The sequence below is a fragment of the Phoca vitulina genome, unplaced genomic scaffold (genome assembly GCF_004348235.1).
Source record: "Phoca vitulina isolate PV1807 unplaced genomic scaffold, GSC_HSeal_1.0 scaffold13, whole genome shotgun sequence".
NCBI lineage: Eukaryota > Metazoa > Chordata > Mammalia > Carnivora > Phocidae > Phoca > Phoca vitulina.
In genome coordinates, this window is record NW_022589716.1 from 3,471,658 (window position 1) to 3,489,769 (window position 18,112).

Here is an 18,112-nt window from a genome sequence, read left to right on the forward strand (position 1 = left end):
GTTCCCTACATTCTCTTCTAGTTGTCTTTCTAGCCACATCAGCTTCCCCCCCTTAAGGCCTTTGCACATGCTGTCCTTGCCTGGAGCACCTTTCCCCCAGCCCTCCCCATGGCTGGCTCCTCCCTGGCACCAGGTTCTAGCTCACATGTTGCCTCCATGGGGAGATCCATCTGTTCCCCTTCACTGGTGCCCTGGTCCCATCACCTCTGTGCGGTGTCACTGAGCTCTGAGCCTATCTGAAGTCGCCTTGCTTGTGTGCTTTTGTGTTTGTCCTCTACTGCCCATGAGTTGCACGTAGGCAGGCTCCTGTCTCCCTGCTCTGCTCCAGCTTCCTGTAAATGTTTTTGAATATACACCTAAATAATAAAGGGGTGGTTTGGAGGGAAGGCCTAGTGCTCTGCTCCCCTGAGCTCCTGGCCAGCCTTCCTACAGCTGCAGGCTGCTCTGGGGAGGCAGGGCTCCAGCTTATCAGTCCTTCCCACCTTAATCCGAAGAATGGGGCTTCGTCAGTGGGCGTGGCTCAGGGGCTGTTTGGAAATCCCCAGGGTTTGCAGGCATATCATTAAGTTGTCCAAACCTGGGTTCCAGTCCCTGCTCTGCCACCTCAGGTGAACCTCAGCCTCCTCTCCTGAAAACAGGTTAAGTGGATTGCTACACAGGACCACAGCCCCCAGCAAGGCCCACGGCCCCTCTCTGAGTGCTTGCCATCCTCGTTGATGACATGGAAACCAGCGCCCAGGAGAAAACCGCTGCAAGGGAGGGGCCCGCACATTCAGGCTGTGCCTGTACTGCGCAGCCTCTCTGAGTCTCTGGGAGGCTGAGTGAAACTGCCTTGAAACCAGCTGGGCTTGGTTGACATCACTGTTGCCTTCAGCAGGTATCCCTCCAGCCAGGGAAGGACCCAGGGTCCTGGCTTATGAACACATCTTTGAGAGGCAGGGCCTACAAACCCCATTTTCCAGATGAGAAATAGACTCGCCAGCCTTTGAGGGGCCACAGTGGGATGAGAACCCAGCTTGGCCTGCCTCCACGCCCCTCCTCTCTTGCCAGCATTGCTAACTTGACCTTGGGCAAATGGCTCGCTGGCCTCTGTTGATTAAGCCCTGTCACTCTGCCCAGGCCTGGCTCATAGCCATCATGTCAGATGATTCCAGGGATCCCCGAGAGGTAGAGGAGACTGGGGGGCAGAGAGACAGTGTCCTGCCCAGAGCCAGCCAGGCTGACACGGAAGAGCTAGGATCCCAGGCACCCTGGCCAGGCACAGCTGAAGTGCCCACAGTGGGGGTATCAGTTGCTGATGCCAAGGGGCATTACTGGCCATTGTTGGAAGGCAGCAGGGAGCTTGGCCGGTGCCAGCATGCTGACAAGCAGAGGCCAGAGCCCAGGCAGTGCCTTTGGCACCCTCAGGAAAGGCAGCCTGGTGTTGGGCTGCTGCCTGACCCTTGCCTCAGTTGGCACTGTCCCTAGGGGTACCCTGGGACCTTCCAGGAGCTTGCTGCCTCCCTCCCAGGGCCTGGCAGGTGGGTGCTGTGAGTAGGGACTTCTGTAGCATAAATATCTCCCTCTCTGGGTGGCAAACCCCACCCATAGTTGGTCTATGTCCACATTCCATGAAGCGCTATTTACAGAAAGGGAAACAGGCCCGGAGAACAGTTTATCCATCACCAACACTCAGCAAGTGCTGGCTGTGGACCAGCGAAGTTGTGAGTGTTTTACTTCCATTCATCTCGTTAGTGCTGCCTTCAACCCTGGGAGGTAGTTGGAGAAACTGAGTCAAAGAACTTGAGTCACTTGCTGAAGGTCTGGTGGCCAGCAAGTAAAAAACAGCAGAGATTCAAACCCAGCCTCCGGCCCTTTCAGCAAGGAACACTTGTAGTATGAGGATCAGTTTTCTCATCTGCAGAGTAGGTGCTGTCCCCTCCCCCCACCACCTGGAAATTCGGTCCTGAGATGGTATTTGGCCCAGTAAGGACCTGACACCCATTATGTGTTTAGCCGACCTCAGTGTCCTCCTCTTGTCCAGAGAGCAGAATGGAGACCAGGGCCTGGAAGTTGGCTGGGGAGCAACCTGGGAAGCAGGGAGGTATGGGAGAGAGGCCCAGGTGGGAATATCATGGGAATATTGTGAGTCAGATGGTGGCCTCAGGCTAGTGACATCGACAGTGTGAGCCTCAGTGTTTTTCCCTGTCCTCCATAGTCCTCCATACCGGGAGCCCTTCGAGATGTTGTGGATTAAGCACAGGGGGCTTGCCCAGCCCTGAAATGTGAACCCTTATTAAGGCCTAGCTTCGGTTTGCTCCCTCCCAGCATTCCCTGGTTCTGAACTTGATCTCCACCAACCCTAGCCAGTGCCTAGAGGAAATAAGAGCCAGTATCTGGGAACATTTGTAACCCTCTCCGCGCTGGAGATTAAGAGAGTGCACTTGGTGAGTCAGAGAACTGGGTGGACTTGGGAGGAGTGCCAGTGACACAGAGGGGCACTGGATGGCAGGTGTCTTCTCTAAACTGCTGGCATCTGTCTGCAAAGAATCCCATGAACTTCACCTCACGGAGAAGCTGAGGCTCACAGGTCAGATGGTCCTGCAGAGGGTCAAATGCTTTCACCAGAAGGTCAAGGCAAGGGCTAGGATATAAGTTCTCCCAGGGGAGCAGCCCAAAAGAGGAAAGATCAAGGTGTAGGGATCATTGTCCCTGAGGAAACCGATCCACAACCACCTTGCCCAAGGTTATGTAGTGGGCCAGTGGCTGGACATGGATTTGACCCAGATCGCTCAGGCCCCTGGTGGCTCTTCTCTGACACTGTCTTACCCCACTTCCAAAGAGCAGGCTGCTCTAAATTCACCTCCAGATTCAGCCACTTGAAGCGCTGTGGGTGAGGAGCTAGACCTCTCTGCACTCTGGTTTCTGTAAAATATGGCCAGTGGTCGCTTTGACCTCATGAGATAGTGGTTAGTTTTCAGTTGATTCACAAAAGGCTTATCCGGGAGGAGGCCGGATGGGGATGTCACTGAATCCCGTAAAGGAGAAAGTTTGAAATCAGAAAAGTCCAACACTTCCAGAAAGCCACAAAGCTCATGGGTAGGATTCCACCTGTTTCCACATCTTCACAACAACCTGGAGCTTCAGAGGACGAGCCTGAGTGACCTCAGAGAGTCTGCCTTCTCCGTGTCATTGGCAGGGAAATAGCGGGGAGTGAAGGAATGTAAAATTATCCAGGAGTCTTTCAGCTGCGATGGCCCATGTTCACAGCCAGAGTTGGAGGTCCTGCTTCTACGCTGCGAGGTACAAGGGCCAGCCTCTACGACACAGCACCAGGGTACCCCGCCCGGGGCGTCTGAGGCCACCTACGGCCGCCGCGCTCCCGGCCAAACTCAGCACCTTGCGCTCTCCTGCCTTGCCCGGAGGCACACCGCTCACGGCCCCTGCGACCGGCCGCAGGGCCTGTCCGTCTTCGGCGTCGCAGCCAATCCTCATCGCCCTCTAGGCTACGCCCTCCAGTCTCGCGCCAGCCGCGCCAGCCACTTCGGAGCCCTGCCCTTGCCCCCCAGGGATTGGTCGTCAGGGCTGCTCGTCTTCTGCCAGAGCTCCAATCCTCGCCTACCTCCCGGCCCTCACCTCCCAGCACCTCGCACCCTGCGGGACCACCTCTGGGATCAAAAACCTCACCCAATAGCCCGCCTCTCCCTTCAGTGATTGGCTCTAGGGGCTGCCCGTCTGTTTCATGCCAATCAATCTCTGTGTTCCCCAACGCCGATTGGCCAGCGTGCAGCCAATCGGAGCGTGGCGTGAACCCCTCCCGCAGCGCGCGCTGGGGGTGCGCGAGGCGGGGCCGTGGTGGCCCGAGGCGGTGGCGGCGGCGGCGGCGGTGGTGGTGGTGAAGGCGACGCGTCCTAGCCGGTAAGGGGGAGCAGAGGGCGCGGGGTGGCGCAGGCGTCCGGGGGCCCGCGCCCCTCGGGCCGAGCCAGGGCGAGGCACGGTCTTGTCGTGGGTCCTGGGGCGGGGGCGGGCGAGGCAGGGCGTGACAGCAGCGTCGCAGGGGTAGGGAGAGGTTAAAGCCCTCCCGTACACCCCGCGTCTGGAGCTCCTGGGGACCCTCCCAGCCGGATCTGAACCTTCGCGGTCAGTCCACACACGCCTGACACCACGTCCCTTCTTGTTGACAACACCCCCCCCCCATACACCTGAGACTGTCCACCTCGCTGACATCCCCCACACCTCTGGGGCCGTGTCCCCAGGCGCTCGGCACAGTTGGATCTTCACACCCACACGCACTTGAGTCCATGTCCCCACCAATATTCTCCCTCACACACCTGCCACCGCCCCCGCACTCATGGACACCCCCCCACATCACCTAAAATTGTTCCTCTTGATGAAACCTCCACACCCAGAGCCATGCACCCCTACCTCTGCCACTGGGCGTACACCCCCTCCACCCATGCCTGAGCCTATGATGCCGAACTCGTGGCCCCCCACTCACACCTGGGCCGGGTTATATCCCCTCACTGATTTTGCTCACATCCAGGTCTGTGCCCCTCTCTCTTGCTTCCTCCCTTTAGCCACTTGGGTCAGGGCCCTCAGATACTCTCCCCCACCCCTCCACCTGCCCTGTGCCTTTCCAGGCCCTCTCTCCATGACACACCCCCAGTCTGTCCCCCACCCGTACTTTCTTACATGTGTACCTGTATTTGTGCTTCTCTGTAATCCTTGAACCGCACCCCCCCACCCAGGTTCCCCAACATTCACCCGAGCCTAGCTCTCTCAGGATAACTGCACCCTCCCCCACCCAAAAGAAAAGCCCACCCAGATGTTATCTTTTCATTTATGACAGTCTGTAAAGTGATTTCCAGGCTTACAATAATCCCTTTGGCCAGGCGAAACCAGAATTATCTCCATTTTACCAGCAACAAACCTAAAGAGACTTGAACTGGGGAGGCAGAGCCCATCCCTCCCTGAGCATTGCTGACCCTTCTCTGTAGACCTTCCCCATTTTTGCCCATCTGTTGTGCTTATCTCTGAGGGGCTGGCAGGGGAGGGGACCCCCTCCTTCCCTGCAGCTGTTCCTCAGGAGTCATGACTTTGAGTCCGGAAAGACTGAGCTGGAAGGGGCGGCCCCTGAACGTTGCTGTAGCACGTGTCTCTGTGTCCTAGGGCTGGGTGGGGGCGGGGACACTGCAGGAGCGGGACTTCAACACCTTGGGTGCCTCCAGTGGCACCCAAGGGAGGTGCCAGCTCCCAGCCTCTGGCCCCAGCTCTTGCAGACCGAAGCCCCTTGCTGACCCTCAAGAACTCCTGGGGCCCTTAAAGCCGATAAACCTAGAGAGTAAGGAAACACTCTTCAGAGTGAGGAGAGCTAATGTTACAGCCACCTAGAGCCAAACTGTAAAACTGGAGCCTGGTGAGGTGCTGGGAATAATAATTTTTCTGGAACTTTAGAAGTTCCCTGGAGTATGATTTGCAAGTGTGCAGCATAGAAGAAGACGGTAGCTTTGTTGTGGAAAAGTAATAACGTGGTGCGGTTTCCTGTAAGGTTTGCATAGCACCTCTGACCCCCCTCTGTCTCTCCCACCAGAATGTGCCAGAGGGTCATGTCACCTTCACCTTCTCCTGTAGAAACTAAAGCCAATGGGCTTTTCTGCCCACATTCAAAAGGAGTCATTTAAAATGTGTGTCTTTATGTATGTGCATGTGTATGTATATGTAGATGTATACATATACACGTTCATATGTACACGTACTCACGTTTTATATACTACAAATGTATACATGTTACATATATATACGTATGCAAATATGTAAACTTTGATAAGGTAATGGATGTACATGGTAAAAAAAAAAAAAGTACAAAAGGACATACAGTGAAAACCAAGCAGGTTTGTCTGCACCCGGTACCCTTCTGGAAGCATCCATTGTTAACTTGCCCCGTTTCCTTCCAGAGATAGTCTATGGCTTAGGGGGAGGGGATGTATATCCCCCACCTCTTTTAAGCCCCTGTTAAATTTACATGAGATTTTTATCAAATGGGTGTGCCAGAGTTACAGCCAGTCCCTTACTGACGACTGTTGAAGTTGTCACTTGTATTTTCTCCTACAAACTGAGGTGAAATGAATAGATGGACCCATGCATGAGCAAATACGCAATGAACGTGTGTGGGGCTGGAGCCCAGACACTTACGAAACCTGGTCTTCGGGGAGTTTCCTAGGAGTGGCCAGGCCAAAGGGTATGTCCATTGAAATGGTTAACGTTCCTCCAGAGAGTTTGTGCTGCCATCAGTTTTCTCTCAGCTGTGAAACTGGATTGCTTATTTCCTCTCCCAGCAGCCAGAACAGTTACTATCAAGTGTCCTGGTTTCTCCAATCTGATAGGTAAAGCGCAGCCCGAGAGATCTTTTGAACACCACTTCTGGGCTTTCTATTCAACTCTTGTGTTCTGGCCTGTGCAGTGGTGATTAAACATTGTATCTCTGTTTCTCTTCCCCAGTTGGACTAAAGTTCAGTCCAAGGAATATTTGAGTCCCTCCTCTGTGGAGCTCTGGAGGAAACCTTGGGTTTGGGGGGCGGGGGCGTTCCTTGCAAGAGAGAGACATGGGCATTGGCCATAGTCCTGGGAGGGGAGGTTTAAAAAGTTGGCTGTTACTAAGTTTTTGTTTTTCCACTTGGATCCGGCAAAAGAATTTGACTGTCAGTTGAGATTGTGATAAATCAGATGTTAAATCTTTTGGGGAAGTTGTCCGCTATTTCCCACTATTGGTGCCAGGTGGAGGGCATCATCAGACTGAGGTCAGGCCTTTTCCCACCTGTCATCCTGTTTTTGTTCTTCTGTTTTGGCAGTTAGACACTAGAGGAATACTGAGATGATCGGAACTATTAGCTTGATTGGGTTTTGCAAACCAGCTCTTTTAAAAATGCATTATATTCTTTATTTGAAGTGCGAGATACTTGTTAATAAAAAGTTTATAATGTGCACGTGAGAAGAGAGTGTAAAGGATAACAAAGCTAACACTTAGCTGAAGAAGTAGAACATGGCCCCCAGCAGCCCCTCCCTGGTCACTGCGCTATTTTTAAAATATGCTTGTCAACGTTTGTTTTCTTCCCTGAGTACCTTTTGCTGCAGCTGAGTGCTTGGATTCCAGGGTCTCAGCAAAGATCAGCAGAAGCCGGGTTTTCTGTCGGAGCTGTGTCAGTAGGGCGGCCTGAGAGGTCCGGGGAGGGGGGGAGGAGTGACCTCAGGGCCATGGGCAGGTCACCAGCCAGTACCAGGAGCATTGTCTTAGACTCCAAGTCATGTTAGTGTCCTGGGGCTGCTGTAACAATCAAGGCGTTAGCAGGTGCTAGAGATGGAATGTTTCTGTCTCCTTAAAATTCGTATGTTGAAAGCTAATCCCCAATGAGATGGCATTAGGAGGTGGAGCCTTGAGGAGGTGATTAGGTCATGAAGGTGGAGCCCTCCTGAATGGGATTAATGCCCATTAAAAGAGGCCCTCACCCCTTCTGCTTTGCGAGGCACAGCAAGAAGGCATCTGTGGACCAGGGAGAGGGCTCTCACCAGACACCCAGTCTGCTGGCGCCTTGATCATGGACTTCCCAGCCTCCAGAACTGTGAGACATATGTTTCTGTTGTCTAGACGCCACCCAGTCTACAGTCTTCTGTCACTGGCCAAAACAGTCTAAGACTGCAGGGTCATTTCCTACTGGGGGATCTGAGGGAGAGTCTTACTGGGCCCCTCTCCTGGTTTGGTAGCTGTTGGCAGTCCTTGGGGTTTTGGCTTGCAGCCACATCATCCCATTCTCTGCCTCCATCTTCACACCCACGTTCTTCCCTGTGTGTTTTTCTTCTTACAAGGACACCCATCATGGGATTTAGGGCCCACCGTAAATTCAGTATGATCTCATCTCAATATCCTTAACTCATTTCACCTGCAGAGACCCTATTTCCAAATATGGTGACCTTCTGAGGTTCTGGATGGCCATGAACTTTGGTGGGGGACACCATTTAACCCCTCCAGCTGTGAAGCCAGAAATTCTGCCAGGATGTTATTCAAAGAAGTGCTTGTCTAGCCACCTCTGCTGTTTCAGGCAAAACAGGGCTGGTAGCGTTGGAGAGTGCAGCCCCTCATTCACCTGCCGTCCTACTGGAAGGTGGAGGCATCTACCCAGAGCTAGCAAGGACCCAGGCAAGTGAATGTATATGTATGTTTTGCTCTTTGCCAGCCCTTGGCATGTGCTTACCGCACTGTGAGCTTGGTCCTAGATCATCCCAGTTTATAGAGGGTCACCAAGGGGAGAACATAAGGGGAGCCAAGATGGATGTAGGTCAGCCAGAATCCAGACCCCTGTCCCTTAAGCAAGTCACCGGTGGCACTCATGCTTTCTGCCACTGCTAGACATGGGCGTCTGTAAGCCACAGCGAAACACCACGGTGCCTGGAGCCTGGGTGACCATACCGTTCTTCCACAGTCTGTAAATACCTGTGGGACAGGGACAGGTGCAGAGGAGGCAGAAACACTGGGGCTCAGAAGGGTAGGGGACGCAGATGTGGATCAGTTCTCACCAAGTGGTTGGGGCTCTGTAATTGATGAGTTCTAGCAGAGGATTGGGATGCTAACTCAGGGAGGGGAAGGTTCTTAGAGATCTGAAGCCAGCAAGGAGTTAGCTAGATGGCAAAGAATTGTAAGCAAAGGGAACAAGAGAGCCTGGGTATTTTTAGGCCCAAGGCACTGAGCTTGAGAGGAGATTGAGGGACCTGGTCCATGGAACCCATGACAGGCACAGGAGGGGACTCACCTCGAGGCTGCTGCCAGCAAGGCGTGGTCGCCATGCCTGAGCTTAGAGCCCATAGCAGCCGTGCTTGCTTCCCCAGCACAGGGGACCAGGACCAGGACAGGAGACACCTTGTGACCAGTTGCAAGCCTTCCCTGATGAAATGTGCCCATGGAGTGCTCCCGACAGATGTCATCACTGTTATTCCATCTCTAGGTCACGTGCCTTTGCCATGGGATGAGTGGAAAAAGAGAATATATATGTTTCTTTTTTTTTTTAAGATTTTATTTATTTGTCAGAGAGAGCACAGGCAGGGGGAGCGGCAGGCAGGGGGAGAAGCAGACTCCCCACTGAGCAGGGAGCCTGATCCCAGGACCCTGGGATCATGACCTGAGGCGAAGGCAGACGCATAACCGACTGAGCCACCCAGGTGTCCCAATATATATGTTTTGATTAAGTATTAACTAGCCATGCTGACCCAAGCCCCACCCAGTCTGCAGTATTTGTCCTCGTCCTAAAGGGCAGGTTCCCAGGCCTCACTATAGCAGGCCCCAACTTAAGCCTGAGGAGGAGCTCAGGAATTCTGCACAAGTGTCCTGGAGATTCTGGACAGGTGTTCCTGGAACCCCCTGGTGTAGCAGCCCAGAGCTGGAGGAAGATGCTGTAGCTGGAGGAGAGGAGGGAGCAGGGCTGGCGGGCCTGGCTTCCGGCGCCACGGGCAGATAGGACCCATTACTGGTCAGGCCTTAGCCAGTGGCTGGTCTAGCCTTGGGCTGGCAAGGGGGCATGTAGGAGCCAGGCCTTGAAGAAGGGATAGGTTTGGGGGCTGTGAGCAGCCCCTTTGGCCTGGAGCACACGGGTCAAAGCCAGGCGTCGGCTAGCCCTGAATGTCAGAGTGGGAGACATCGCCGCCAGCTGTCCTGGGCAGGGGCGCTCGCATCGGCAGGCACTTGGCCCCGTTGTCAGGTGGGGGCAGCAGGGCGCCGCCAGCCGGCTTCTGTTTAACACTCTGGGGAGATGAACCTGGAGAAAGCGGGTGGAGGGATGCTGGACACCCAGGACCAATGCTTAGCTCTTTCAGAGGCCCTGGCGTGGGGGATGCAGGCTGAATGGTGAGATCTAGGAACTGGTGAGGCCTGCTCAGTAGGGCCGGGTGGTGTGAGATGGGCTCCATCCCAGCTCCGTCTGACTCCTGCTTATAAGGCAAAATGATACTTACCCACACCCATGACCCACTTGAGCATTGCCACCCCGGGAATATAGTAACGGATGGAAACGGAGGCCTGGGGAGGTGTAGTAACATGGCCAAGGTCACAAGCTGGACCCCATCTTCCCATAACACCAGCATGGTGTGGCTGGGAGCCTCTACATGCTCCTACTTGGGGAATTAGGCAGACAGGCTAGAAGAAGTACATTTCTGCTGCCGTGGGAAGGGTGCCTGAAGGGCCGAAAGACAGATGGCAAAAGCCCCTGTTGGCAGGTGTATGCCTCTGACTGCTTGCTAAGCAAGGACCCTGAGCATAGCCCAGGCCATTGCCCTCCACAGACACCCGCCCCCCCCCCCCCCGGCCCAGCAGGGGAAGCCAGTGGAAAGTGGCCCCGTCTCGTGCAGCAGGGAACCATAGAGTGCTCAATATAGGGCAGAGCAACTAAGTTTTGGGAGGGGAGGCCAGGACATTTAGGAAGGGCTTTGAAGAATGCGGAGGAGTTTGCCAGGCACAGGGTGGAGAGACTACAGCCAAAGCAAAACTTGGTATGTCCAAAAAATTAATTACCTCGGGGCGCCTGGGTGGCTCAGTCGTTAAGCGTCTGCCTTCGGCTCAGGTCATGATCCCAGGGTCCTGGGATCGAGCCCCGCATCGGGCTCCCTGCTCGGCGGGAAGCCTGCTTCTCCCTCTCCCACTCCCCCTGCTTGTGTTCCCTCTCTCGCTGTCTTTCTCCCTGTCAAATAAATAAAAAAACCTTTAAAAAAAAAAAATTAATTACCTCATCCAGCAAATAACTGAGTAGATACAAGCACTGTGCTAGGCTCCCCGTGGCGAAAACACAAGACTTTTGGGGTGAGGGCTTTACACAAGTGCACCCTCTTATCAGAGGGCTGTGAGTAGTGTTGAGGGCCTTGGTTTGTTGTAGGTCACCCAAGTGCAGTTGGTAACAGGTGTCAGCAGCCCTGTGTTGCAAGGACCCAGGACAGTGATTGACAGTAGGATGTTCTGCATCTTGCAGGACGCGAATGCCTGAGTGTCTGACCCGTAGAGATGGCAGCACAAGGTTGCAGAGGCCAGTTGGTCTGAAAGGCCCGAGTAGAAGGGAGTGCAGCAGGGAGAGACGCGCAACAGCTGGTCGGGTCTGGGTTAACCGGCACAGCCATTATGTAAGATGCTACCGCTCTCTTAATAGCAGAAGTTAATGCCCATTAACTGGAAAAGAAAACAGGCTTTATCAACAGGCAGATAGGATGTTAATTGGCTTCCGTTTACTGAGAGATTACAGGATCTGTTCCGGGACTGCTTGTAAACTCCATCAACTGAGAAACGCCCCCGTTTGTGCAAGCATTTCCTCCGTCCCGCGGGGTGGCGCATGCAGCACTCACCAGCAGGAATGGTGGCCCCGGCCAGGGAGCTTCTGAGGGAGTCAGGCGTGTGTGTGTGTGTGTGTGTGTGTGTGTGCGCGTGTGTGTGTGTGTATCAGGATGGATGCACACGGGGAGCTGCTGCAGCGGGGGGGCTCACAGACTGGGCTACTTAAGATCCCACAACCCCAGGTGCCCGCTTCCTAGACAATGCTGTTCAGTATGTTAGATTGCAGAATTGCCCTCCATCCTGCTTTGCTTTGCTTCGCTTTTTGATGAGTGGAAAGATTGCTTGAACAGAAATATGATATGAAAAAATGAATTTTTGTTCATTGGGGCTGGTCTGTGACTGCTGCCTGCCGGTGGCATGTGGGGCAGAGGTGGCCCACTGCACTTGACCCCTCATTCTTAACCCTGCTGCTGGGGAAGACTCTGGCGCCTGAATCCCAGTTCATGGGTACCTGTTAAAGGTACCTCCAGAGAACATACTGGGGCTGGGCCCACTGCGGCCGTTGTCCATGGTTGGAAATGCAGGCCAGGGCTGGAAGAGTGTACGGGAAACACATGGGTCAGGGCTCTGGGGGAGGTGCAGGGGACAGAAACCCATCTCAAACTGGCTGAACTGGAATGGGAACTTTGTGGGCTCCGGGGTGGGAAAAGTCTACGTGCTTCTGGCACCTTCCATGTTCTTTGGTAGCTCCCAGGTTCTAGCACCACTGGGCCCCAGGACACCCCAGCTCAGCGGACATCCACCCCCCCCCCCCGGCCTTGGCTCTGTGTCACTGCCCTCAGGGCCTACCTGCTTTCCCTCCTGAGAGAAAGAGGACTTCTCTGGCCCAGTGGCTCCTTCAAAACTCCCAGTCTTTGGGTCTGGTGCTCCAAAGTGAGGGCCACCTGGGTCACCCTGGAGTCAAGGGAAGGGTCAGCTCCCCCTTCTCCAAGGTGGCAGAGGCAGAGTGTGTGGCTGCCCAGTGTGCTATCTCCAGAAGGGGCCAGATGTCCACTAACGTGTGGCCTGCCTTCTAGGAGCTTAGACATCTCCTCTGGGCTTTTGGTCATTGCCAAAATCATCAGCAGGTGTTCTTCACAGGTGAGGAGGAAGGTGAGCAATAGCGAGCAGTGTGTCTTGTCCCTCTGGTGCCAGTAGGGTCCCCTGGGAGTTAAGAACACAGTGCTCAGGCTCACGGTCAGTTGGCCTGGGAGAGGCTGGCAGCTTTGGGGTTTTTCTTTTTTAATGTTTAAACTTGTTTCGTTGCGGTCTAAGTTTCGTACAGTAAAGTGAGTGACTCCTGGACAGCTCAAGGAGCTTTTCCACGTGTGTTCACGTGTGAGACCAGATCAAGATGCAGAGCGTTTCAAGCCCCCAGCTGGCTCCTCCGCGACCCTTCCCTGTCCTACCTCCCAAAGCTAACCCTGGTCTGATCTTTATCACCGCTGATGCTTTATTGTCTGTGCTGGATTTTTTTTTTTTTTTAAGATTTTATTTATTTATTTGACAGAGAGAGACATAGCGAGAGAGGGAACACAAGCCAGGGGAGTGGGAGAGGGAGAAGCAGGCTTCCCGCAGAGCAGGGAGCCCGATGCGTGGCTCGATCCCAGGACCCTGGGATCATGACCTGAGCTGAAGGCAGACGCTTAACGACTGAGCCACCCAGGCGCCCTGTGCTGGATTTTTTTTTTAATTGTGATAAAATATATATAATGTAAAATGTACTGTCTTCAACTTTGCTTTGTGTGTAGTTCATTGACGTTAAGTGCATTCACATTGGTGTGCAGCCATCACCACCATCCCTCTCCAGAACTTTTCCATCTTCCCAAACTGAAACTCGGTCCCCATTAAACCCTAACTCCCCGCTCCCCTCCCTCAGTCCCTGGCACCCACTGTTCTGGTTTCTGTCTCTATGAATATGAGGACTCTAGAGACCTCATATAAGCGGAATTAAATATCCGTCTTTTTGTGACTCGTTCATTTCACTTAGCATGATGTCCTCAAGGTTCATCCACGGTATAGCATGCGTCAGAATGTCCTTCCTCTTTAAAGCTCAGTGACATGCCACTGTATGGACAGACCAGGTTGTGTTACTGTGCTTGGATTAGACTCATTCGGTACACAGTCTTCCGCGTTGGCTTCTCGTTCTCCACTATTGTGTCCGAGGCTTGTCCCTGTCGTTGCATGTGGCAGCAGCTTGTCCTTCTCTGTTGTTGTGTGGCACCCGGTCGTGTGACTGTACCACGTGCGAGAACTCATTCTGTGGGTGGCCATCTGGGTGGTGTTCACAGAAGGTGCTCGACATCACTGTGAGATAGGACGTACTACTGTGCCGGTGTTCAGAGTTCCCAGGTGAGGTCTCAGGGTCTCCAGCACTGAGAGAGGCACTAGGGGAGGCATGTGGGGATCATCCTGGCTGGGGTCCAGAGGTGGAAGCACCAGGAGGGGTGTTGTGGGGTGGGGGTGTTTTGTGCTCTCCCATGAGCAGAGCCTTAGATGGCCTGCCGTGCACTCAGCCTGAGCTGGCTCCAGCCTTGGGGGTCCCCTTTCTCACGGCTCTGGCCACCCGGGGTGCTCCTTCCCACCACTCCCACCCTGTGCATTCCTCAGGAAGCCTTCCCAGACCCCAGGACAGACCCTGCCCTGCATCTCTCCACCACAGAGCCCCACTCAGCAGCATCCCTGTGGGCCATTTGCCCACACTCCCCAGGCCATCTGCCCCGCCCACTGCGGTGCCACCTCCCCAGAGTGTGTACTCAGCAGGCACACAGTTCATCGGACTCAACCCCAGAGGGGTGTAAATACTGGATCAGAGCAGGCTGGTCCTTAAGGCTCCCCTTTCTAGAACCATCCCTCCAAGTGTCAGGACAAGAGGATTCTAGAACCTTTAGCCCCCACTCACAGGCTCCCAGTCTGGCCAAGCCCTGGCCCTGCCCAGCAGCACCATTCCAACTTGTGTGGGCTCCTCTTACTGGGAGCAAAGGAGTGAATTCCCTTTGGTGCCCCCTGCCCAGTCACTGGGTAACCCAGGGTGCCCTGGGGGAGACTAGGGCTGGGGGTGGGTCCCACAAGCCAGAGCAACACGGTGAGCAAGTGGAGTGGAGAGAAGACATGGGAGCAACAAGGACCAGGATGATGAGCAGCAGAGCTGGGCCTCAGACAGGAGCTTGCACCTGGCCCTGCACCACCTGGCCGTGTACCACCCTGCCTCACCTTTGCGTCTGCTGAATCGGTCTTGGGGCCCTCAGGCACACATTAACACCTGTCCTTTAGCACACCTGGTCCAGCTCCTGCAGCTGCTGGGATCCTTTGGACTACCCCTTGTCATCTGCATGGGTTCAGTCCCCCCATTGCCCTCCTCCCCCCCCACTCCCCCACCAAACCTGCCCCCCGACCTGCGGTAGGCAGAGGACATCTCAGCCTGTGGCCCGCGTTGGAAGATTGGAGCAGCAAGGAAGTAACAGAGCATCTTGTTTTAACCCAGAGCATAAAGTAGTCATCCACAAGGTCATTACTGATCTGAATAAATGGCTGAAGAAGTAAATCAGTCGGGGAGAAGAGACCATAGTTCTTATGTAAGAATTCCTAGTCATGTATGTCAATTCTCCCGCTCTGGGAGGGGAGCTTAACTCCTGTCACACACACACACACGCACCCCCATCCCAGGGGACACTGGTTCCAAGAGAAGAGTCTGGAACAGGGTCGCTCAGCAGGGGGACAGACAGCTGGCCGACCCCACCTTAACCCAGAGGTCCAAGTCAGTCTCACCTGGATTAAGTCTGTGCTCTCAGGTATAATGTCATGAGGAGGGCTCACCTCTCCTCACCTCCGATGTCTTCCCGAGACCACACAACCCCAAGCTCATGGTGAGAAAACACCTCAGACAGATGCACTCGGGGCACGAGGGGGTGGGATTCTGGGGCAGAAAAGGGTGACTGGGGAAATAACTGGCCAAACCGCACGAAGCCTGGAGTTCTGTGGACAGTCATGTTGGAACAGGAGTAATAACAGTTGCCGACCAGGCCAGCCCAGGCCCTTCACGGCCAACACCTCAGGCCAGGCTCCCTTTTCATGGTCGCCCTTCTTGACTCTTCAGGCCGTGGCACTGGAGGGTCTCAAGAGGCCCCTGCTTCTTATTTTTCTGTTTTATCAGATACCACCACGTGTCACTATTCTCTGCTCCTAATTCACCTCCACTGCCAGGGAACCAGAACCTCGGAGGCCCTGAGCAGCGTTTCATGTGAGTCCCCATGTGCAGAAGGTAGGGCAGCCGGGGTTTGTCCCAGTCAGACCTTCTGTCTGTGTTTTCAGATGTCTGTGTTTCAAAATGCGTTTCAAATGCCCAGCCTGCTCGTGTGCCTCATTATCTTAGGTTGTGTCCAGGATATGAGATTTTTCAAATCATGCAAGGCCCAGGGTATCAACTCCCAGACATGATTTCTGCTGGCTTCTTCCAGGCTTGTGGGAACCAGCAGACCAGGGCTGTCTTCCAAGTTCAAGACTGGAAGTTCTCAGGCCTCCAGACATTAGGCCTTGGTCCCTCAGGGACCTCTTCCCATACCTTCCTTCTGCCAGGTGCCAGCCCACAGCAGAGACTGCTTACCCAGGGCCCCACCTTGGTGATGCGGACTCTGACTTCTGTCCCTGCAGAATGCCCCACCGGCCCTTGGCTGCCTCTTCCAGGCTCACGTCCCATGGTCAGAGCCTTGGGCCCCTTGGATTGCAGCCCAGGAACCCATGCTGTCCCTTTAGGTCTGGGACGCTTCTCTGAACAGGTTGTCCATGTTCTGTGTTAAAAGTTGCCTTCGGGGGACGATTGGGGCGGCCAGACCTTCCACCCTGCTTTCCCTACCCTGCTGTTCCTTCAGGTTAAGCAAAGTCTTAAGGGGCATGTGGTTCTCTAGGAGAACCGTTCAGGATGAAAGAGGGCCAGGGCTCCATGGAGAAGGATATGGCCATGACTTTGGAGTCCTGCGTCAAGGTTGGAGTTCCCTCTGCTCTTGGTCTGACCCAAGTTTTTCCGTGTTGCATCAGCAAAGTGATGAGATAAACCAGTGACCATGACACCCCTAATGGGTAGTGGCAGCGATTATCACCATGGTGGTCTCCAGCAGAGGACTCGTGCTACCGTAACTTCCCCATCGGTAAAGCAGCACCCATATCGGTGGTGAAGGCTGGCTGGGTTAGCGAGCACGGTGGCAGAGGGATTTAATAAAACCACATGGTGTCATTGTGTGTAGCGTCTGCCTTCACCCTGTTCTCAGCCCGCGTGCAGAGCCACAGGTGGGCCCTCGGTGAAGGCCTCAGCCTGACGCCCCTCTCCCTGCCAAGAAGGGCACTGGTCTCCCCACAAACCAGAAGCCCCACTCCCTTGCACAGGGCTCCCATGGCTGCCAGCGCCCTTCCCCAGCCCAAGACACTAAGCCCCTGGCTTGGAGGCCCCAAGTGGACAAGGAGGAGCCAGATCAGCCCACCAGCCCGCCCCTCAACAGCCACAGACATCTGAAATGTGTTTCTCCGAAACCTCTAGCACATCCAGAAGCTCGTGGTTTTCATAAGGCATTTTTTTCTTTAGCCTTTTTTTTTTTTTTGGTAAAGATTTTTCATTTATTTATTTGACAGAGAGAGACACAGCGAGAGAGGGAACACAAGCAGGGGGAGTGGAAGAGGGAGAAGCAGGCTCCCCCCCACCCCCACCCCCCTGAGGAAGGAGCCCGATGCGGGGCTCGATCCCAGGACCCTGGGACCATGACCTGAGCTGAAGGTAGACGCTTACGACTGAGCCACCCAGACGCCCCTTTCTTTAGCTTTTTATTTTGAAATAATTTTAGGCTTACAGGACGGTGGTAGAAATCCTAAGAGTTCCAGTAGACACTTCGTCCAGCTGCCCCCCGTGTTAGCACTATTCAGGATACAGTCATGTGGCCTAGAAAATAGGCACTGACGCCATGGGGGGGCTCCCCTCCAGCCTGGACCGCGGCCCCCCCAGAGCTTCCCCTAACGTGCTCCTTCTGGTCCAGGCCCCCACATTGGACTCGTCATCCTATGTGCCTCGTGTCCCCTGACCCATGATGACTCCTCGGCCTTTCCATCATTGTCCACAGCCTTTGGACTTGTGCTGAGAACTGCTGGGTCTGGCGCTGTGGAGCGTCCCTCCGGGTGGTCTGTCCGCTGCTTCCTCATTAGCCTGAGGCCGTGTGCCTTTGGGAGGAATCCCGCTGAAGGCACGTGGCCGTCCTGGGGCACCATGTGGGGGAGGCGAGCTGTCGGTGGGCCCCATCGCCGGTGGTGTTGACCTTAATCACTTCGTCAGGATGGGGTCTGCTCATTAGTGACAGGCTGAGTGGCCTTCCCCCGTGGGGATGTGAGTCACGCGCTCCCTCTGTCCCTTCGCTGGGAGCCTCAGCGGCCCCCGAGTCCTCATGTTCATGTATTGGGGAGCACACGTTCCAAGGCATTTGCCAGACCCCCCCAAGGAGGTGCCACCCCCAGCCTCCCTCCTTGCCCGCCCCCACCTCATGCACACTTCATTACTGCCTCCGTACTTGCAAACAGCCCTTCACTCAGGGTTCCACCTGCCTTTCTCCGTTATGAGCACAGTCGGGCATCTGTCGTCTTCTTTTTTTTTTTTTTTTGTCATATTTTAAAGTAGTCTCCTGGTGACCTGGCTGCTTCTTTGCCCTTTTTTTTGTCTTGAGTTGGTTTTGTTTTGTTACTGATTTGAAAGAGCAAAGAGCTCTTTGTTACTTAGAGAACTTAGCCTTTGGCCTGAGGGACAAACTCCAGGTCTTCCCC

At 54.5% G+C, this 18,112-nt stretch overlaps 1 protein-coding gene across 2 annotated transcripts in view; it reads left to right on the forward strand.

Moving 5' to 3' along the window:
• The first annotated feature begins 3,842 nt into the window (after window positions 1-3,842).
• Window positions 3,843-18,112, forward strand: part of SLC25A42 (solute carrier family 25 member 42) — a 28,514-nt gene continuing 14,244 nt past the window's right edge. Inside the window, exon 1 of one of the 2 annotated variants that reach the window (XM_032412512.1) lies at window positions 3,843-3,897. Coding sequence is in view for 1 of the 2 variants with exons in the window: in XM_032412511.1 (XP_032268402.1) it covers window positions 15,556-15,557 (2 nt within the window). In the remaining variant the exon portion in view is untranslated. Of the gene's footprint in view, window positions 3,898-14,727; window positions 15,558-18,112 lie in introns of those variants that run through there. The other variant, XM_032412511.1, reaches the window with a different exon arrangement.